General features: G+C 41.0%; 1 protein-coding gene across 5 annotated transcripts in view; it reads right to left on the bottom strand.

Moving 5' to 3' along the window:
* Positions 1 to 23140, bottom strand: part of ELMO1 (engulfment and cell motility 1) — a 525893-nt gene that overhangs the window by 156766 nt on the left and 345987 nt on the right. For all 5 annotated transcript variants that reach the window (XM_077856191.1, XM_077856193.1, XM_077856195.1 and 2 more), the window contains one exon: positions 4120 to 4256. In XM_077856191.1, the coding sequence (XP_077712317.1) occupies positions 4120 to 4256 (137 nt within the window). The remainder of the gene's footprint in view (positions 1 to 4119; positions 4257 to 23140) is intronic.

Here is a 23140-nt window from a genome sequence, read left to right as displayed (position 1 = left end):
CTGCAGTTTAAGCTCTTTGCTAATGCCCATAAAAATGAATAATGCATGCTCTAAAATATTGGTAATAAAAGGCAAAAACAGAATACAAACTCAATGGCCTGAATCAATGGATTATTCTGCAGAGACTGCTATATTGGGAAACTGGAAGAAAGTATTTTTCAAAGCATAAATATTTTAATCACTCTCTAATTCTACTGCTTTCACATAAATAAAAAACACCGCATCTTCTGCTTTGCCCCAGTCTACAGCAACAAGAAGACAGCTGCTTTTCCAAACATTCACTTCCAGCCAAAGCATTAACTACCATATATTATATATCTCCAAACTAGTGTCCTAAGCAAAGTGGGTTGTAGAAGAACTTTTTGCATCTGCTAGAATCTAGTTAGTGTTTGTAAAATCAGGATTTTGAATTGAGAGATACTGCTTCTCCAGTAATGAGCTGAAGAAAGCAGATAGCTAAGCCCTTTCTTATAGAACCTGGGTGGCAGGTCGACAAGGAAATTCGCCATCCATGCTTCAGTTCAAAGTAGTGACAGTCTGAGACAGTGTTCAAGAAAACTGAAAAGAAAGTGTGTCTCATGTTGGGCTCTTTTAAGATATTCTGAATTCAAATTTGGACAATCTTCAGAAACAAGAAAAACATTAAATCTACCAATACACCAAATCCACATTTGTTCCTAAAATCAATAGCTTCTACTACCAAGTTATTAACAGGAAGAAAAGTGAACTGATTACAATTTCAGCTCTTCTTCTTCCTTTCCAATTTATTATCCGGCAAAGCACAGCACTGGCTGATAGACAAGCAGCAAGAAAAAAAAATCAGGAAGACCCTGACCTAGAGGCCCTCATACAGGGCCCATATTTCAAAACCCTGTTAGAGGCAAAATGGGGACATAAAAGAAAAGGGACACAGTTAAATCTGTGCTTGAGCAATCACTGGCGGAACTCTGACTGGTATTCAACAACAACAAAAAGCTCGTCTATGTTTTAATACCTTAAGTTGATACACACAAATACAGATACAAATTTAATACATCTCAAATTAAATATATATATTATGGTAGGCAGAAAAATGCACCCCCCCATTGATGTCCACATTCCAATCCCCAGAACCTGTGAATATGTGACCCTATATGGCAAAGGGAAATTCAGGTTGCAGATAGAATTGAGGTTCCTAATCGGCTGACCTTAATATAGGGAAGATTATCCTGGATTATCCAGGTGGTCCACTGTAATCACAAGGGTCAGTAAGAGTGAAAGATTCAAGCCAAAGAGGGATTAGAGTGATGAGGTGTGACGTGGGAAGGACAGGCGGGACCCACAGTTGGCTGGCTTTGAAGATAAAAAGGGCCATGAGCCAAGGCATACGGGTGGCTTCCAGAACTTGAAAGGTAAGGAGAGCGGCCAAAGAGGCCCAAGAGCGGCCAAAAAGGACCACAGCTCTGCTGACTCCTTGATTTTAACCCATCTGGTTTCTAAACTATGGAACTGTGAGAGAGTACATCTGTACTATCTAAACTACAAAGTCTATGGCAATTGGTTCCAACAACCATAGAAAACTAGTACACACATGATAAAATAGTATATGACTTTTCTGTTATACCAAAGTAAGGCACAAGTAATACAAAAAAGGCAACCAAAGCAAAAATATTTCACGTGCAACATTTAAATCCCTTGTCATTCCCATCCCTGACCCACCTCTGGTATCCACTCTCGACCAATGGATATGTGTACATAGGATGGGACCCTCAGCGTCTTAGCTTCCGGCTGCCTGTTCATAGCCATAAACTGCTGTCACTACTTGGCAGCTCAAATATGATGCTGGACTGACGTTTATGATTGGTAAACAATGCAAAAAGATGGCACTAGGGCCACAATAAGAAACTATCCCCCAAACGTGGCCCTTAGATCTTGCCAAAGGCAGTTTTCACTTACACATAAGTTAAATATGAAAAAAAGTTTCAGAGTGACACTTTAGGGACCTCACCCTGCACAGGCAGGATTACATGACCACTGACCCAAGTATCCAGCCATGAGGAGCCACACGGACTCCTCCAGACTGAGCCTCTGGTTCCCTTTGCTGATGTATTCTCAGGGCTTCATTTCATAAACTGTATGTTCTGTAGGATTGGAGCGTCTAAGTGCTCGCCCTCTTGAGCTATTTGGTAGTATTTTCCATATGCCTTATGTGTACATAGACCAACAACAAGAACATTTATTTGCATTATTATCATTTACAAAAATGCCGATTTCTGGAATTCAGAAGAAGCAGAGTGAATGAAATCCTCTCAGGAAGCAGACAGTTCTCTGATGCCAGAACACATGACAGCCTGGGAGGTCCCCTTCTGAAGGAACAGGTGTCCCTTGCACAAGATTGCTGAGGACCGGATGGCTTTCAGAAGCACTATAGTACACGAAGAGTTGATCTGATCCAGGGGCAAGGTGGCCTTGGCCATTTCAGAGACTATTTAACTGTTCACTTTTTTTTGGCCTTGATTGTATAGAGGTCTCCCTGCGACTTTGTTCCTTTTTCTCAGGGATGATTTGTACCTGAATTGCAAAGTCCCTAGTAATCAGGTGAAGTGCACTTAGGAGGCTACTGAATTACTGGGTTTCTTTCCTTCACCTCTCTTTTTCAGTCATGCCTGCCCCTGGGAATAGCTGCTAAGACCCTTGGCAGCTCTAGATTGTAGCTTGCAGATCAGTGCTCTCACAGAGGGGCGTCACTAGGGCCTATTTCAATGAATTAGATAGATGGCCCAAGGCGACTGGGATAGAATGGTGTTTGTCGGCCTCAGCTGCAGGTAAGATCATCACGCTGATGGACACGGTCAGGTTGGAACCGGACTGAGGCTTGGCAAAGAGTGTTATTTCCTTTTCCTGGTTTTCTTTTTTTCAACCAATATCAGTTCAAGATGCCAAGAACCAGAAATATGGTGGAAAAGAAGGATGGAATGTAAGTTCAGAGGAAAGGTGACAGGAGGGCAAAGATCAATGAGACAGTTGGAATTCTGATATTCTCTTATGCCCCAAGCACCAGCTGTGAAGGCCCTACAGGACTGTGAGATCAGACCCTTAGACTCTTAGCAACAGCTATGTCCCAGGACCAGGTCAGCAGGCATGGGTGGTGGATCAAATCTACATCCAGAAAATAGCAGCAAATTAAAAGTATTGAGGACTCTCCCAATATTCCTGTCCTAAACATACCTGTCCCAACCACCAATTATTACTGGCCTTGTGATTATCATTAACAAGGCCTTTATCTAAGGATAGAGATTTTATCTTGAAAAGTTTACATGGGCAGCCCTAGTAGTCCAGCGGTTTAGTGCCTGCCTTGGGCCCAGGGCGTGATTCTGGAGTCCCGAGATTGAGTCCCACATGGGTCTCCCTGCATGGAGCCTGCTTTTCCCTCAGCCTGTGTCTCTGCCTCTCTCTCTCTGTGCCTCTCATGAATAAATAAATAAAATCTTAAAAAAAAAAAAAAGGCAAAGGCCATCTTAAATAATTAAAGAAAAAAAGAAAGAAAAGTTTACATGATATTTCTGCTTCCTCTAAGTTGGTTAACACTGTTCTCAGCACCCAATATTTACTTACAAACAGAAATGTGAAATTTGTCCGTTCAAAGAATTGAATGCTTTCCATAAACTAAAAAATGTTCCATATAAACTTACTCAACTCCCTCAAAGAGATTTTGCACTTCAATAAAAATTCTTTTTGACACAGCAAAGGACAGATTATCTCAACACATCCATAATCCGCGAAGAAATCAAGTTGCTTAAACAGAGCAGCCTTCCTGATCTTTCTCTAACAGCCACCCGCACAGGTGGAGCAGGAGGCATTTTTCCCGGAGGATGTTGCTGTAACAAGGCTTCCTGGACTAATGTCCTTAAGGGAAAATGTTAATCTAGATGACACATTTCAGGAAAGGGTCTCTGCTGGTGGCTCCAGTTTGGTTAGCCAAAAGGAACAAAGCTGCTCCAAGTTCATCCCTGGAGAGATGAGAGCATCATAAACACAAAGCTCATGTCCATACAGGCGTGTATAGCTAAGGGGCCCCACCAGATGTGGGACTTCTTTGGGGCCCAGAAACCTGCTGCCCCTGCATCAGATTCCCCTTACCTTGTTAAAGTCTTCAGAAGTTGCCCTCATTTCCTTCCAGGTCTTGTTCAGGAGCTGGATACAGATGCAGAAGAACTCCTCGAAGGATCGGTCGTGGGTGAAGAACATTGGGTGGAAGTCGTTGCAGGTCTCACTAGCTGGAAGAAAGAGCAGGGACGTTAGAGAGAAAGTTTGCAGAGTGAAATGAGAGGACACAGTCACACATAGGTGTCCCAAAGAGAGATGACAGGGCTCAAGCCACAGTGGACATAAGGTGTTTTTGAAAAAGCAACCTAATGACAGTCCCTGTGCAACTGTCAAGTTGAAGGTCAGCCAGTGAGACCAGTCCCTAGGCACGGATTTTGCCTGAAGGAAGTCAGCTCCTAACCAACCCCCACGACAAGACCCTTACATCTTTTTTTTTTTTTCAGGATCCCTGGTGTTGAATATGGGCTCTGTGCCTGCTTTTTGACCTTAAAAGGACGATTCAAACAAACTGGCCTCTTCGTCACAGCTCCATCACCCTTAATTTCCCCTTTCTCGACAGAATAACTGGCAGAGGATGAGCTTTCTCGAGCACACAATTAATTGCAACTTTGAAAATAGCATCCTTGATTATTTCTCCAGGGGGCTCTTTCCCTCTTACAGTAGTAAGCAGGGGGACATATGAGATCATATACCATCTGATGCCATTAACCATTTGTTTTGCATTCCCAGACACAGATGGCTGGAGGTCAAAGCAACCCAAATGGCTCTGGAGGCCGTGAATGGTCCAGTCCTGGACCAAAATGTGAAATCAGCCAGACTGCCTTCAGGCCTCCCCATTGTAGAGCTTGGGTGTCGGAGCCAGCGCTCTGAGCTCTAGCTGTGCCTACCTCTCCCCTCCTTCCCAGACCAGCCACCCTCTCATTGCTTCCCTGTTATCTGGGCAGCTTACATTTTTATACTCCTTTTACATACATCTTATCTGATCTTTACAATGCTTCTTACGGTTCATGCCTTACGGATGAGGATACTAGAAGGAGCCAGGTTTTGTGGCCACCCCCCACTCAAAACAGTACCCTAAATTTTTTTTTTTAATATAAGCTATTGTGCATAGTGAAAGAATTCCTATTTTAATTGGAATCTCTTTAAAGGCTAATTAGCCTTCAGGGTTCCAAACGGTGGAATTTCAAGCCCTGGAAGCCTAGGAGAAGAGGATGAGGCAGGGCAGGAGCTGGGTTTATAGCAGAGACCTTGGGTACCTGGGAAAGCCCTGCACCTGCTATGTGGCTGACTCTACGCAGAGAGAATCCTCTGGTGCAGGCCCCAGCAAGTAAACCTTAATCAAAGCTAAGGGAACACACTCCGCTCTGGTGAGGCCCCGAGCTACCCTGCACCAACCTCTTCTATCATAGAGGATTCCAGTCTTCTGAAAGGGTAGATATGAAGATCCATAAATGCTATTTTCTTCCAGACAAGCTAAGGACACAGGCTAACAGCAACGTACAGTCATGTAGGAAAGGTCTGGGTCTGAGGACAAAATCTGGGTTCCAGTCCAGCTCATGCCAATTAGGAGCAAGTCATTTACCTCTCTGCACCTGGATTTTCTTAACTAAAAAAATGTTAATGAGATCTCCTTGTCCATCTTCATGGGTTTTGGAAAGGATTAGATGACATGACTCACGGGAAAGTGATTTGAAAGGAGAGAAGTTGTCGCAAACGTGGAGCAAGGTGGTGATGTTAAGGAATGTTGTGCCAGCATATCATTGCTGAGAACATGGGCCATTCTTTGATTTCCCCCCAGTTCCTAGTCAAGCCTGTTCACATCTCAGAAATTAGCAGCAAGAACATATGTCACCCCAGCCCCCAGCCTGTGTCACTGGCAGAAAAATGGCAAGAGTGAAGTTCTGACCTGGGACACGAAGCTATTTAAAGAACTTGGAACGTAAACACAGGCGGTTGTGTGTTTGCTGCCCTGGGCAATGAGCTGTCAGTCTCAATTCCGAAAGCACTGAAGCCGGTGGAATTTACAAGTCCACAGCAGCACTCTCAAACTCTACTGCTATCCAAGACTCATGATTAATCACATTATCACCATATCTTTTGGGGCCCACTGTGATCATATGCGTACTTTATGCCCTAGTTAAAGTTTTTATGGGATTACTGAGATAACCAGACAAAACAGACCAACAACCCCTGCCGTTGCTTGGTGAAGAGGGAGGGAAGAAACATCATTAATAATAGAAAATATACACTGGGTACATATCATGTGCCAGGGGCTCTTCTGGTGTTATCCTCACGACAACCTGGGATGTAGGCATTATGCTTATCCTCATTTTATATATAAGGAAGATAAAACTTGGAGATATTAAACCTTTCATCATGAGCTTTTTTGAGGTGGCCCCCAAATGAGGATCTGAAACCTGCATTTATGGTTGGCCCAGCAGGCTTCCTGCCTTAGTGCACAGTTATTAGCATAGAGGACATTATTTGACTAGCCTTACTTGACAAGACCACAGGACATTTCCTTGTGACTGCTGCTTTGAAAATTAACTTCTCACCTACTCAGATTCTCTTGAACTGCTCCTTCAAGAGAAACCAGGATCTTGACCCCCGAGTCCAGTGGGGCTCACAGCAAGTACACAACCAGCATCTGCTGATGGACAACACCTGTCAATGTGACAGTACCAACAGTAGCCATACCACTGCCACCACCATATGTCAGGCATTGGGATCTACATTATTAGTTGTTACAAGAAGCATGTGAGGAAGATTTTATCAATTTCTTTCCTTTTTTTAAAAATTAGAAAAGGAGAGTTAGAAAGGTTAGGTGACTTCTCCAAGGTCACACGTCACCAGGCTTGCAAGTAGTACAGTGAGGATTCCAACCTCCATCACCAAAGCCCATCATTGTCTGGTTGTACTTATTTCCTGATTTTGTTTCCCAATTAACTCTGACTCTACTGCACCTCCCCCACCCAACACAAGTATGAAAGAATTGCTTTTATACCCACAGAAGATATTCATGAAGTAAAATCTTACAAGTGGCATTAACTATTAATACTTATGATATATTTAGATTTTAGGTTTCCTCTGCTTTCCCTCTACTAGTCCTGGTCCAAGTGGAGTTAGATTCGAATCACCAGGTTACACTCCTCCCCTTTCTCTGGGTTGGGTCAAGCTGTACTCTTGACAACTCTCTTGAATACCTAAGACATAGTGTACCTGGTTCTAGCTCCTACTGAACCAACTTTTTCATCTTCTTGGGGTATTCTCGGCCTCTAGAACACATCAGGTTTCCTATAGATAGTCAGTTCCTGGCGAAGAGTCATATTAGATTAATTTATGTAACTTATTTCAAGAAATAAACAGGTTAGGTTCCTTGTTAATAAGCCCCAATTTTGTTCATTACAACAATGCACCCACCTAAAAAAAGTTCACTTCCCAGTCTCTCTTATAACTAAGAGTGATCATTATGACCCAATATCAACCAGTGATAGATACATGGATAGTGCTGGGTACAGTTTCCAGGAAAGACCTTTAAAAGAGGAAACACTTAACTGGTTTCTTCCTTTTACTTCTGCCTTCGCATCTCAAATTCTTTATTTTATTATTATTTTTTAAAGATTTTATTTATTTATTTATTCGTGAGAGAGAGAGAGAGAGAGAGAGAGAGGCAGAGACACAGGCAGAGGGAGAAGCAGGCTCCATGCAGGGAGCCTGATGTGGGACTTGATCCCTGGTCTCCAGGATCACGCCCTGAGCCAATGGCAGGCGCTCAACCACCGAGCCACCCAGGGATCCCCCTCAAATTCTTTAATTTCAGAACACAACTTCATGTCCAGTAGTGACTGGAAATCCTGTAGCCATTCTGTTAGCATAAAAATACAGGCTATCCCCTAGAATAGAGACTTAGGGGGAGCTCCTGATGACACCGTGGAATCACCATACCTGAATTGACCTCCTAAGGAGTTTTGGTATAGGATTTAAGTCACTGTTTTCAGGTTTTCTATTGCTCTTAGACATGTGAAATTACTGATATGGAAACTTAAATTCATGCAAGCGCACAGATATTAGCATAAGAGGACATATGCTCAGGATTACTGGGGCCATGGAGTAAGTAGGAATAAGGAGGCAGGATTTCATAATGGCTACAATCAGACTACTACATTCAAAGACCAAACCCGATGCTCCCCTAGGGTATACATAAGCTTAGAAAATGAAACTCCCCACATTTGTGAAATATATGACCATATAAAATTTATAAGCATCAAATTAGGTTATGTATATGAAGAATGTGATAAGACATCTAGCATACAGATAGGTTTAGTAAACAGTGGTTGTTAAGTATTACTTTTATCATCACAGTGTACTCTATGGTTTCTTAAAGACTTGAACACTTCTAGGAGATAAGGGAAGTAGAAAAATGTAGTGAATGGTCTTTGGGGTCCTACTGATAGGGAGGGCGTAAGGTCAGCCAATCATTCTTGTTGATTATGTCAAAATCCCATGGGACATTCAGATGCTTAAGCTGAAATTTCACATGCTGAGTGCACATCTACCATCAACACTACCAAATCAACATTGTCTGGAGAGAAAAATAGCACCTGGATCCTTCCCACTGTGTTGCATTATGAAAAGAACATAAATTTCAGAATTGGGTGAGTTTCGATTCAAGTTCTCACTCAGTCAGTGATGTGAGCATCTCTCTCCCCAGCTTCCTTATCAGGAAGATGGACACTAGTAAGATACCTACCGGGGCTGTAGGGGGTGAAGTGTCTGCCAGAGGCTGTGCTTTGACTCACAGTTAAGTCTAAGTTTCCATCCTCTTCTTCAAACCTCCAAATAATACCCAAGTCTTATAGCTCTTTTAAGTTGGTAATGAGAGAGATGCTGCCAATGGTTTATGAAGAGGTAAACAGTGGGATGGTCCCTGGACAGAGGATTGGACCCCAGAATCGATGTTTTAGGGCACAATTCCTTTGCCCTCCCAGTGAGGGAGGAAGGCACAAGTGGTGGAGGCTGGGAGAACAGCAGTCACACGGGAAGGATACTGGAGGAACTACCCCTTTCCTTTGTCTTTTGTGTTTTGAAACCACAGGCCTCTGCGGCTGAAGAAGACGGAGACAACACAACCACGGCTTAACAGCAGGATCGAGTTAGCATCAGGGCACATTCCCTGCAGGAGTGATTCTCGAGACTGACGAGCAGTCTAGTTAGGTGGTGGCAGCATTGGAAAACACAGCTTAAATGGAGATTTCATGAGGAATAAAGGTAACCAGAGGAGCTGAAATTCAGAAACCACACTAGTCAGCAATTACTGAAAGTTCTCTGCTGACCACTGTTGTAAAAGCTTTGCCTGTCCCGACTCTGAATCCTCAGTAACAGTAGAGTTACTGTAATCATCCATATTTCACAGAGGAGGAAAGTGAGAACAGTGAAATTCAGTCACTTGCAGTGACAGGGCCTGGAATCAAACCCAATATTCTCTCAACAGTGTTTACAGCCTCCATATGAAGGGGTTGGCTCACCATTATCCTAAACTTCTTTATCTTTTTAAAGATTTTATTTGTTTGTAAGAATGAGAGAGCAAGTGTTCATGCCCTCGAGAGCACCAGTGGGGGTGGAGGGAGGTGGAGAAGCAGAGTCCCTGCTGAGAAGGGAGTCTGACACAGGAGCTTGATCCCAGGACCCCAGGACCATGACCTGAGCTGAAGGCAGATGCTTTACTGACTGAGCCACCCAGGTGCCCCTATCCTAAACTTCTTTAAAAGATTCATTCCTTGCAGAGGAATGGGCAAACAACTCACAGTTGTAAAATAAATAAGACTCAGGGATGCAATGTACAGCACAGGGAATATAGTTAATAGTTAATAATATGTCACAACTTTGTACAGTGACAGATGGTAGCTAGACTTATCATGGTGATCACTTTGTAATGTATATAAATGTTGAATCACTATGTTGTACATCTGAAATTAATACAATATTGTATGTCAACTGCACTTCAATAAAAATAAATCAAAAATAATTTGTTCCTGGACATGTTACACGGGAGACAATGAAAAGATACTGAGGTATTTGGGGATTCATGACTTCTTGTTTTAAGGATGTTCCAGTATTAGAGGCAAGGATAAAGCATTAAATTATTAATATATTTTTTTTCTCTAAAATGTTCAGATTGCAGATGTTCAAGATTGAGGATTATCAAGCAGGAAGCACCCCTTCAGACCATCTGATCTGCTTTCCTCTCTTTGTAGATAAGAGCACTGAGAAAGGCAAAACAGGTTGCCCAAGAGTTCATGATGGCAGAAGGGGGCCAAGATGCTGGGAACCAGACTGCCAGGTTCAAAATCTGGTTCTTTCACTTCTGCTCAGTCACCAGGGAAAGTTGTTTCATCTATTAATACTTCATTCTTTCCATCTGTTAACTAGTGGCAACAACAGTATAAACTCTATCAGGTTGTTGTGAGGATTCAGTGGACTGAATCTCGTGACTACGAGAAGTAATCTCAATAAATGTGCGAGGCCACAGAAAGACGATGCTCCCCGGGTATCAAGTGGACCCTCGGCCAGCCCTTTCCACTGAGAAGCGTAAGCTTGCATCAGTAGAGGGATGGCCTAAGTCTCAAGAATGGGTTCCTTAATCCAGAGGTTTAAACAAACAAAAACACAGAGGGCGAGGCTTATTACTGCTTTTTAAAAATAAAAACACTAAGGGAAAAAAAGTGTTGAGTTACTAGGCAATGATTTTATAAATGAAATTTACAGAGGAACTTTCAATGGGACAAAAATAGTAAGACTTTTCAAAAACCAAATTGTTTTCAAGTGCACTATTTTTAACACAATGAGATTCTACTTTGTAAAAAAGAATCAGCTTGATGGTGTTTTAAGTTTGGAATATTAAGGTATTTTCAGAGCTGAGGGTAAAACGAGTTCTTATCAATTTGCTGACATCGAATTCATTTATAAATAGGCCAGCTGTGAAAGCAGCCATAATCCATGTACATTATGTTTTAAAAATAAAAATAAGAATGCCGTATACTTGTCACACTTTTCCCTTCAAAGTAGATATGTTCCTATATTTCCATTAGATAATGCGAGATGAGGTGGGGATTGTCCTTTGGAGTCTCAGGGAAACAAGGGCTACTGTAGTATAGTGAGTAAACAATGAAAGAGAATGGGTTTTAAGTGCTACTCATAACCTTCAGAAGGTCATCTCAGTTCCCTGGGATCCAGATTTCTTACCTGTAAGTGATATGGGCTGGTAAAGTTCCCGCCAAGTCTAAAATTCTAAACTACAGACACATCCATATGCACACACACCAGATAATGTATTTTCAACTCTCTAATGCCCAACAACAATTAAACAACGTGGAGATCGCACCTGCACTGAACTTAGAATTATTTCCTAAATTATTATTTCTTTGAATGACAGGATGGCTACACACTTCATTTAGGGTGTTAAGGCATCAAAATGGCATTTGCTAGGCTTGGAAAATATTTGATGAGCTAGTACCTATTCTGTCTTTCATAAGAAAATTGTTAGATGTTTTTATACCCTTTCAACCTACTAATATAACCTAATGGAGACCATTACATAAGAAAATTACTTAACTATAGATAGAATGACAAGATGACACAGGCAAATGCACAAAATTTCTGCTATTTCATAGGGATTTTATAAGATAAATATAATTTTTGAGATGCTGAAAAGCTCTGTTCCATTCTTCCCATGACCCTCATTATTCTGAGAGAGACTATGAATCCATTTGTAGGTGACTGGAGGGACACAGATTTGGGAAGCACTAGGCAAATTCTGATTATTTTTACCAAAAAAGAAATAAGCACTGGCTTAACATAAAGGGCATTTTGTTTTAAAATTATGAGTTTCAGAAGAAGCAGATAAATCATATTCACACAAAAGTGTTTAATACATGAAAACTGCTAGAGTGGTTATAAAATCTTACTAGTTATCCATTGCATGGAAATTCAAATCAGAACTATTTGCAGCTCTAGGATCAGTCTAGATAATATATTTATGAATTCTCAGATGCAGATGCATACTTATACCTTTATACCTTTGCAGAAAATCTTACCCCTGTAGCCTTTGAGTTTTCTATTTTTAGACCCGGGATTCTTTAATGGCTTGGTTTAGGGGTTTTGGTACTGTGTGGGTAGATGCCGAAAGTTCAGAACCTTTTGTAGGTGGGAGAGGTGAAAAGAGGAGAGTGAGGGCAAAGAATCTGAAGTTCCCCAACCGCCGCTGAGTTCCACCAATACAGAGGCTACCACCCCCACTATTTCAGGACAGGGGATCAGAGGCTTGAAACCCGCTCAGTTCTTTGGAGCTCCTGAAGCCTGGTTTAATAGAACTCTAGATATTCTTTTCTATCCTCTAATGCCTAAAAATAGTATGAAATCCACACTGAAAAGACACACAGTAGCTAATCCAATGCTTCATTGTTCACCTTCCCTATGGGCTTTTTTTAAGGACGTGGAGAAAGGAAAAAAAAATACTGACTATAGTGTTAGGACTGAAAATTAGACTGTAGCACCAAAGGACAGCCAATTCAGCAAGAAGGACCTGAGGCCCATCCCAGGCAACACAATGTGTGTTATTAAAAGAGTAGAAGTTCAGGAGCAAGGTTGGCCAGGGTGCAAAACTTGGTCTCACTACTTAATAGCAATGTGACCTTGATCAACTTATACCTCCCCGGGACCCCATTTCCTTGTTAAAAAAAAGACAAGGGACACCTGGGTGGGTCAGCAGTTGAACATCTGCCTTTGGCCCAGGGCGTGATCCCGGAAGTCCCAGGATCAAGTCTTGCGTCAGGCTCCCTGCATGGAGCCTGCCTATGTCTCTGCCTCTCTTGCTGTGTCTCTCATGAAAAAAAAAAAAAAAAAAAAAGACAATGCCTTCTATCTCATCAGATTGCTGCAAGGGTTAAATGTATAGTGATACATGATTCATATATTAACATAAAACGAGCACTTAATAAATGCCAGTTGTTACCAGTTCTAGTAGCAAAATTATTATTATTGTATGTAGCTAGAATGGCAAATTTGGAGAAATGACACTTTGAAAAGCAAAGACGTTATAAAACTACAGTAATTAAAAACGATATTTGCCATGACAGAGCAATTCTACCGTCAATATTAGTCTATGCATGCAAAAACAGAACAATGGAATAGAACAGTAAGTCTAGATATAGACCTGTATATACAGTCACCAGATATATGACAAAGATAACACTACAGTGGATTTTCAAAAACCTGTGCTGGGCCAGTTGCATAAGCATCTGGAAAAAAAAAATCAATTTTGACTCCCTACTCTACACCATCTACAAAAATCAGTTCTAAGTGGATTACAGTTCTGACTGTGAAAGGAAAAACAATGACGCTTCTACATAATATAGGAAAATATATTCAGGACCTCGAGGTAAGCAAAGTTTTCTTAAACAGGACTGAAAAATCATTAGTCTAAAGGAAAAAGTTTGGGTTATATTAAAATCAAGAATTTCTATTTAACAAAAGATACAATGGGAAGGCAACCACTGAGTAGGAGAAAAACTTGCAAGATTACCTGATAAAGAAGTGTTTTCCATGATATATAAAGACCCTTGTAAGTTAGTATGAAAAAGACAGACAACTCAATTTTTAAAAGTGGGCAAAATGTAAATAGGCACTCCATGCAATAGGATATCTAAGTGGCCAATAAATACATGGAAAAGCACTCAGCTTTTTTAGTCATCAGGAAAATCTAAACAACAATGAGATACTTTCAAACATCCATTAGGATGGCTACAATGAAAAGACAGGAAATACTAACTGGGGATAAACATGTAGAACAAATGGAATTCTCATACATTGTTGATGCAAGTATAAACTGGCTCAACCACTTTGAAAACCACTTTAGTAGTATTTAGTTAAACCCAGATATTCATACTCTATGACACAGAATTCTACCCAAACATCTAAACCCAACAAGAATGCATATATATGCTCTCCAAAAGAAATGTAATTGGAAGTTCAGAGCAGCACTATCTGTTATAGTCCCAAACTTGAAAACCCCAAATGTCTACCCAAGAGATTAGATAAATGATAGCTTATTCCTAGAGTAACATATTTACTACAAAGAAATTATTTTTTTTAAAAAATGATATATACAATAACATGAGTGAATTGAAAACATAATGTTGAACAAAAAGAGCCCTATTCAAAAGAGAACATAATATACGATCCTATTTATCTAAAGTTCAGAACAGGGAAAATTCATCTATGGTAGTGGAAGCAGATTATTCTTTTGAGGAGGGGAAGAAATTATGGGGAGGGCAACCCTAAAGAGTCTCCTATAGTTGTGTAATATGCTCTGTCTTGATCTAGATAGAAAGTAGCTAAATGGATAGTCATTTGGCAGTTGTAAAATTCATTGAGCTGTGTTTCGCTTTAAGGATTTGAACACTTCTATGTATTTAAGTTATACTTACATAAAAAGTTAACTTTACAAAGTAGAACATGAGCTTTCTGGGTGATCAAAAACAGACAATTACATTTGGCAACAGATGTTGCAGATAAAACTATTGCAGATGATTTAGATGGACATCTCAAAAGCAGTACTGTCTTTGCCCTACCTCTGGAAACAGAGATTTAGCATTTTACTCAGCCAGGTTGATCAGCTAGATAAAAAGGCACATCCTAGCACAATTATCTAAGAGGTATCAGCTTCTAAAGGTGGTCAGATGCACGTCTCCACATCTGGACTTTAGTATAATTTCATCTATTGGAAGGATATGTATATTCTTGCATTTTCTTCTGCAAATGAGGATCCTGACCTTACTGAAGAGTATTGCAAATGTTGATGGAAAAGCTATAATAGATTTGGCTGCTTGTGTATGAACTCTAAGAAGAGTCATAAGTTTCTTTTAAATGAGTTTTCTCCCTTCCTTCACCCATTCATTCATTTATAGCTTCCTTCTTTCCTCTGTTCTTCCTTCCTCCTTTCCTTCCCTTTCCCTTTCCCTTTTCCTTCCTTCCTTCCTTCCTTCCTTCCTTCCTTCCTTCCTTCCTTCCTTCCTTCCTTCCTTCCTTCCTTCCCATCCATCCATCCATCCATCCATCCATCCATCCATCCACATGCATTGTCCACTTGTCCATCCATTCAACTAGCAAGGTAGTTAAGAGCATAGCCCTGGAGTCAATCTGTCTGAGCTTGGATAGTGGCTCTGCTACTCACTATCCAAATGACCTTGAGCTTATTTATAAGCAAGGATAGATGAATAAAGGATGAAGCTGATGGAGTAGGCAGGAATCAGATCATCTAATTCTTTGGAGACCACATTGAAAGGTCAGGCTTTTTTCCTCCTGCAATGGGATGCCATTAAAGGAGTTTAAATAAGATGATGATAAAGTAACACCTCCCCTTCTCCTTTCTTACTCTACTTTTTTTTTCCTTTTTAATGGGATTAACATTCAGGTGAATTGAAGACTCCTGTTATTCTGGAATCCACTTTCTTGATATTTTAGTATATTAAGGATGAGTGATAAATCAGACAGAAATTTTAGAGGTAAGTGGCTATGAGTGTCAGTTCTAGACTAGACTGGGGCTAGAATCCTCCTTCTGTACCTTAACTATATATCCCAACCAAGTTCTTTAATGTCTCAAAGTCTCTTATTATGATGGTAATAACAGTAACTCATAGCTTGTAGAACTGAGTGAAGACAGAGAGGATTCCCATAAAACACTTAGCACGGTACCTGGCATATAATAAGCTTTCAATAAATGTTAACCATAAAGCCTTGTTCAGAATACAAATATGGTGTGTGATTTCCCCCGCCAAATGTTGAATTGAATATGAGGTTTAGCTTGTGGTGAAATCTTATTTACTTGAACCTCCTCCCTTTGTGAAGGTACTCCGTTCCCCTGGAAAGTTATAGAGCAACAATATCATCATCATCTTGCAAGACATTTAACAAAAAGACAAAATGTGCAGAAACTCCATTAAATTAAGATTTCTGATAAGAGCAAGCTAAGTGACCCCTGGAAGTTTGCTTATAATTAAAAAATGGTCTTGCTGATATGCTCTGCATTTATGCTTTGTCCTCTGGCTGAAACAACTATGACATGCAGGAAAATGGAACCTGGGTCCTTGACATCTTATCTTTTGGCAAAATCATTATCTCTGGATCCGCTTACAGGTCTATGAAAGGGTTCTTTCTTGGCCCAAAAAGAAAAAAAAAAAAAAAGCGCAGTAAAAAAAAAAAAAAAAGGAATTCTTCGGAAGAATATGAAATTTGTGGTGTGAGTTAGTGATGTATAAACCAAGTGTGAAGCACACTTACCTGGCTAAAGATATTTTACCTGCCTTCTGGGGGTGGGGTGCCCAGAGGACTCGGAGGGTCCAGTGGAAAATTAGGAAGGAAGATTCTAGTTGGGGGGTAAATAATTCAAGGCAGGGCAAGGAAGAGCATAGTAAAGAAGCAAATTTTTGCATATCTTTGTTAAAACTCCTTTATAAGGAAAATTATTCTGAGAAGTGGCACATTAAGAGCCTGTCATACAGCAAATTTAGCATGGATATAAATAATTGCCTGTCCAACCATGTGAGATGGGCACTCAAAGGTTATGCTGGGATAGAGGCAGATTCAGGAGCAGCTGGGATGTGCCTAATGGAAGACCCAGGAAGAACCGTGGATACCATCACGTGACCATGGATTGGTTACACCTTGATTTGAGGTTCAGAGCCTTAGCCAGAGCTAGGGAGCTGGCCAACATGGCTAAAAATGAGTATTCCTGAATCCAATAGATGCAATATTAAGGGACGAGGACATGCCGAGGCTTGCTCATCTTGTCACTCTTTCTTATCTTTGATGCTCAGTAAATGACTCCCCTTAAAAATCTCAGTGACTACCTATAGCTCTTAGGAGAAAATGCAATTGGGTTAGCACATTCAGCACTTCCCAGGCTAAACCTATTCCGCTCCTTCTATCGTCTATCCTCTGATGGAACTCTAAAATCAATCACAGTTTGTCCCTTTAGCAAATAAACCACCCCTGCTTGTATTTCTATGTGTTCAGCTCACAGGTTTCCCTCTTCATGAAGCCCACTGAGTTGTCCTCCAAAGTCCATCCCTTTGCTAAAGGCACTTTGAGACTCAAGCCTTGACCGCCTGTCTCTCCCCTTTGTGTTTCTACAGACCTTTCATTTTCTCCTCCACCTATTTGGACTGCCCCTTCTGATTATGAACCTACAAAAATAGGAGGCTTTAGTCATTTCTACATTGTTCATAGTTCTCACATGGCCAGCCTCCCCTTAGCACGTGCCTGCACTTCCTTCCTCGGTGACCCTCTTTGTTCTCCAGTAGTGGCATGCCATTCTTCCTCAAGTTGCCATTATGCCCCACTTCATGCACCACTTAAAGAACAGGATGCCCCCAACTTTGTACAACACACATCTCAGTACTTCTGCCATGATAAGGGTGGAAGGATCTACACAGCCTTCACCCCCTGCTTTAAAACAGTCCAACCTGCAAAATGATCCAGTCCTCTCCTCTCCCCCACCTTTCTGAAACCCAAGCATAAGTGTTCTCTTAGGGGAACAATGAGGGACGTTATAAAGGAAGCAAATTAATTACACAAATTCAACAGAAAAGAAAAACAAATCTGATGATGTTGCTAAAATACAGAGACATTACCCTCCTTCATAGATCAACTGCCAACACCCCTGCCCTGGCAGGGGGCTTCCCTTCACCATTCCTCACCCTACCTCACTCACCACACACCCACTAAGAGGAGGAACACTGGGTCTACCTCTTGTCTTGGGCCCTTCTTGGACTCTGTCAGAAGAAACATATGGCCTCGTGAATTGCATGCCAGTGTGAACAATGCATTTACCCTGGTTGGTAGAATTAAGGGAGATATGGGAGGATGTTAAGGGAATAATCCACTGACAATCATGCTTTTGCCAATGTGAGATTTGAAAGGATGGAGATTTATATCAGTGAGCAACAACAGAGTTAAGTCCCTAATATTTTTGCCTATATATAGTTCCGTTCAGTCCTCTTAAACAAGAGAGCATGCTAAGAAGCATGTCTCTCTCTTGCTCAAGATTATGTGGGCTGGTCTGTGTGGAGGGACAGAGAGGCCCTCAGTGTATGAACAGAACACCAGGCCCCAAAAAACATATCCTCAAGCATCGCCATAATAATTTAGGAAAAGGTCAAGCTTCACACAGGCACTTGACTGAGATTTACCAAAAAAGAGGAAGCTAAAGGATAAGGCATTAAATATCAAACCAGAAACAGCTGGCTAGGCAACTTGAAAAGGACATAATCTGAATAACAAGACACTTGGGGAATCAGCTTCAGCAAATTAGAAGGTGAGCAGCCTAGAAAAGGGTGTTACTTACTTTAGAATATCACAATGAGCATGTACCAAGAACTGTTCTAAGCTCCTTACAAGTATTTTCTCATTTAATCATCAAAACCATTCCATGACGTAGGTGCAGCTATTATCATCCCACTGTATAGATGAAGAAACTGAGACACAGAGGAGCGACATGGCTTGGCTCACAGAGCTAAGAGGAGCCAGAGCCAGGGTTTCACAAAGGTTTGGGTCCAGAGTCCTTGTTATCTTGCTGCTCATCGGACAGAGATTTCTCTCCACTGAAGATTTTTAAAGCAGAAAAGCCTAGAGCCTAAAGCATTTCTAGAATGCCTACTTACTATGCTTTAAAAATAAGTTTAATTCCATTTCTTCCTTCTGAGACCCACCACTTTAATGAAGACTTGATCTTGCTAAGATAATTTTTTGGATATGAGATTCTTAGAGTTGGTAAGACGGCACTGTTTTTGCCAATTCGTCTATGGCAGACATGCATTCCCACTGAAACATTACTGTTTCAACGCTGGGGGGTGGAAATCAACAATTTGTACACTCTTAATTTCAGGGGCATTTATTTGCTCACTGGCTTAATAGATCCTTATCCTAATAAAGAAGATATAAAATTTATCTCTTTTAATGCAGGCTAATATCCTGAAAGATTAAGAAATCAAGCTAGTGAGACCAATCTTTTTTTTTTCATCAAACAATTATATAGTGCTTAATATATATGAGCCACTGTTCTCAGTGCTTTAAGATTATTAAATGATTTAATTATATGAGAATTAAACATAAGCCACATTCAATTTTTGTCTCTATTTCACAGGTGAGGGAACCAAGGCATAGAGAGGCTATGAGACTTGTCTGAGGTCACACAGCCAGAGTGTGCTTGTAGGAGGCGATCAGCCTGCAGAGGCTGTGCTCTGAATCAAGTAGGGGCATAATCAGTGTGCTCATTCGGAGGTCTCCTTGCCCCAGTAGCTATTTAACTATATGGTCGCTGCTGCTGTCCTAATCGTTACGGTTAGATAAGAACTTGCCCAGAGTTCATATACTAAGGTCACTAGGCCCCTTTGGCCCTGTCTGGTCACCAACAGATCCATGACTACCCCAGATGCCTCAGATTTTAGAATCTCTTTCATCAATAAAGAGCCAAATTCTATCACTTCCTCACATTAAAAAATCCCACACACTCTGATTTCTTTTTCAAAAAAGATTATGTTAGGGCTGAATCTCTTTATTTCACAGAAAGAGACTCAAAAACAAACAAACAAAAACCCAGCTGCCAGTATTTCAGTAGTATCTTGCAACACAAGTTTGAGTAGAACGTGGCACGTTCACGAGGGTGTGCTCTCAGAACCTATCGTGTCGTCTTGAGCATACACACGTCTTGGAAGCGAGTCTAGTGTCGCGGGTTGATAAAAATTATTTTCACTAATAAAATTAGGTTGAAGCTCTTGTTATTGTTTTAATGAGACTATTTTTCTTCATACTACACAGTTTTGTGGACTAACTGGTATACTAGCAAAGTGGAAACTGGCTTCTTGTCCCTCGACCACCGGAATGGATGCACACATAGATTCTGCATTAGAAATGTGTGTTTCTGAAGAATTCAGTCTTAAATTGATGGGTGAAGATCTATTTTAACCCTTCGTTAGTTATTTAAATTCTTCTTATACTAAATATTTGCTACTCCCCCTCTGCCTCCCCAGTCTTGCTGACATATAATGATAATGAACCCCTACAGTTTCTATAACATCCTTGTATTTTCGGGTGGTTGTTATCCAATGGCAGACTTTGCCTTCAGTTGAATTAGCCTTAAACCAAATTCAGCAAGAGTTATTTTGGCCTTCAGCTTCGTGGCGATCATCTTTTTCTTTCTTTCTTTTTAAACCCTCACCAAAAAGAGGTCATTTTAGATAAGGATGCATCTTAATGAAAAACCTAAGTAAGGATAAGACTAAAAATAAGATGCTTTTAGCCTCAGTAGGAAGATGCTGACGGAAATTCTCAGACCTTCCTTCTATGTGAAATAAAAGTTAATGCTCTCAGACACTTTAATTTTCATTCTTTGTAGACACTTATCTCATTTTCTTGATCATTCAATTTTGTTCTTGATATTTTTAAAGAGTTCTTTTCCTCTTCCCTGACAAATGCATCTAGGAACTTCTATTTTATAAAAGTTTTCCAATTCTCTAAAAATAGAGATCATTGTGTTATTACTTTTATTCTCTTACCCATACAAGTGACCAGGACATCTCATATGGTCACCGGAATGTGACCATAAGATATTCAATATGGCACCATGTTTCCTGCAAAGAAAGACATTACATCTAGCATGTATGTATGCAGGTGGATTCCTCACGAATGCCTTCAAGATTATCCAATGGCCATTAGGACCTTAGAGGGGAAAACATAATGACAACAGCACACTAATGTTAAATAACTGTTATTCGTCTGTCTCACTGCTCTCTGTCACCTCCTTCATAGACTTGTTCTTCGTTTTCAGGGTTCCTTTCTACCCAAGGTTCTGTTCTCATCTTTCTCTTCTCTCCCTTCACTCTTGTCCTAGGAAAATTCATCTAGTCCCGCAACTTCAATGCTCACAACTGCCAAATCTCCATGCCAAGCCTTAGTATTTCCCTTGAGCTCCAGACAAACAGCTCCTTCCTGGATATGTCCACTGGATGTCCCTTAGTCGCCTCAGACTCAAAGGGACCCAAACTCATTATCCAAATTGGCTGGGTTTTCCACTTCAGTTGCTTATCTACTTGGCTGTCCAGGTCAGCCTTGCCTATTCTCTCAGTCACCTCCATATCCTAAACATATTTCATCCTGTCTTGGCTCAAATGCTCATCACTGCTCTCCCAGATTATGACAAAAGACTTTCAAAATGGTCTCCCACCCTCGTGATGCATCTGTTTTCCTTACTGGTCCACATACAGAGTTTGTTAAAATCTAATACAGCCACAATAAAACACAGATATAGCAATGACAAGTTTAATTAGTGCTTTTTCACAGTGAAAATAATTAAGCCATTCTGTTTAAAATCCCTCAGATAAAGTCCCAAATCCTTAATAAATGTGGACTATGCCTTGTCTTGAATAAGCCAATATCAGGGCAAGTTTTTAAAAATAAAACTTCCAGAGTGCATTTATCAAGGGAGAGGGAGAAAAGAATTTAAAAATCTTAAGAACAAAATAAAATGACCAAAAAGATCAAATACACCATTTACAAGACGTCTAGACGCCAGCATCTGACTTTAACACCCTTCCTCATCCCACTCCCCTTCTCAGTGATAATTCCTACAGGTCTTTACGTTCCAATGTGGTTGGTAGCACCTCTATGGAATACTTTTACTCCTCTTATCTAGAGGCTGACACTTCTAAGTGTTTCCATCTCATCCTCTGCCAATTTCCCAATTGTCTGCTTTCAGGTCTCCTCATAGGAATTCTATGATCCTGGGGACTTGGGACCATGCCTTCCCTGTCTTTGTATCCTCCGTACTTAGGTCTTAAAGACATGTTGTGGAATGCATGGCTCATTGTGAAGTGGTCCCCGACTGATGGTGCAAAGTTACTAAAGTCACAACTTTCAAAAATACTTCATCTCCTTATACTCAACTTTTGCACTGAAATATATTCTTGCCAGTGTCTGTTAACCACTAAACATCCCTCCCCACTGACAAAACAAAACATGACCACAGGAGAAGGCTCTGCAGAGACCATGCCCACACATTTCAGTGCCTGGGCTAAAATAAGCATGTGAGTGTGTAGGACTCATCATCATATTGTACCAGGAAGCGCACCCTCCCATATTTAAAAATATACTTGTTTGGCTTGATTCAGGCTGCTCCTCATTCCAGGCCTGCCTGAGTCACTGGAGAAACATCCTATTAGGGTGCACCCCCACTGATTGGCTTCCTTTGTATGTTCGCGATGAGTTAGGAGACATGACTCACAGTTCACTGTTATGACAAAAAGAACTTGCTCGCCTTCCTTTTCATTACTGATGTTTTGTGGGCTTCATTGGCACCTCTTAGAAACATCTAAGGGAGCCAGGGGCAGCTCAAGAATTGGCATTATTTATTTTTAACAAGCAACTCTGCTTAAAGTGCCTTTCATCAGAGCAGCAGATACTTTGATGGCCTGGCACATTCGAGGTTCACACTACTCCTGGGAGGCCGGTAGCTGGCCAGTCTCACTCTGCCCTGTCATCAGCGGGAGGCAGGCGTGCTTGAAGGAGGTGACGACAGCACACAATACCCTCCTGCAGGGTTGGCTCCTAAAACCGGTCTCCCAGGGCTGGTGTCCGATACGTGGCCAGCTGGATATGCTTTCTTGGTTATGATCTTCCAATGCCTGACCTAAAGGAGACATTCTCCAGCATAACCAGCGGTCAAGCAGTGAACATGAAGCAAAGGGAGAGGACAGCTAAATGACTGCCACCTCCTACAGATCACCTAGGACACTCCAGAGCTGCCAGTGGAAGAAGTTTTAAGTTCCACCATAGTTGTAAACAATAGAGGTTAATTCCTTTCGTTCCATTCCAGAAAACATTTTGAGTGGCTATATACAGAGGTAAATCAGACATGGACTCTGCACAGAAGGAGAGCAGCAGAATAAAGTGCAGTGAGTTATATGCCCCAAAGGAAGAACACACAAAGGGTTAGGAGAAATCC

The sequence above is a fragment of the Canis aureus genome, chromosome 18, assembly GCF_053574225.1.
Source record: "Canis aureus isolate CA01 chromosome 18, VMU_Caureus_v.1.0, whole genome shotgun sequence".
NCBI classification, from domain to species: Eukaryota; Metazoa; Chordata; class Mammalia; order Carnivora; family Canidae; genus Canis; species Canis aureus.
This window is presented reverse-complemented; position numbering and strand designations above follow the sequence as displayed.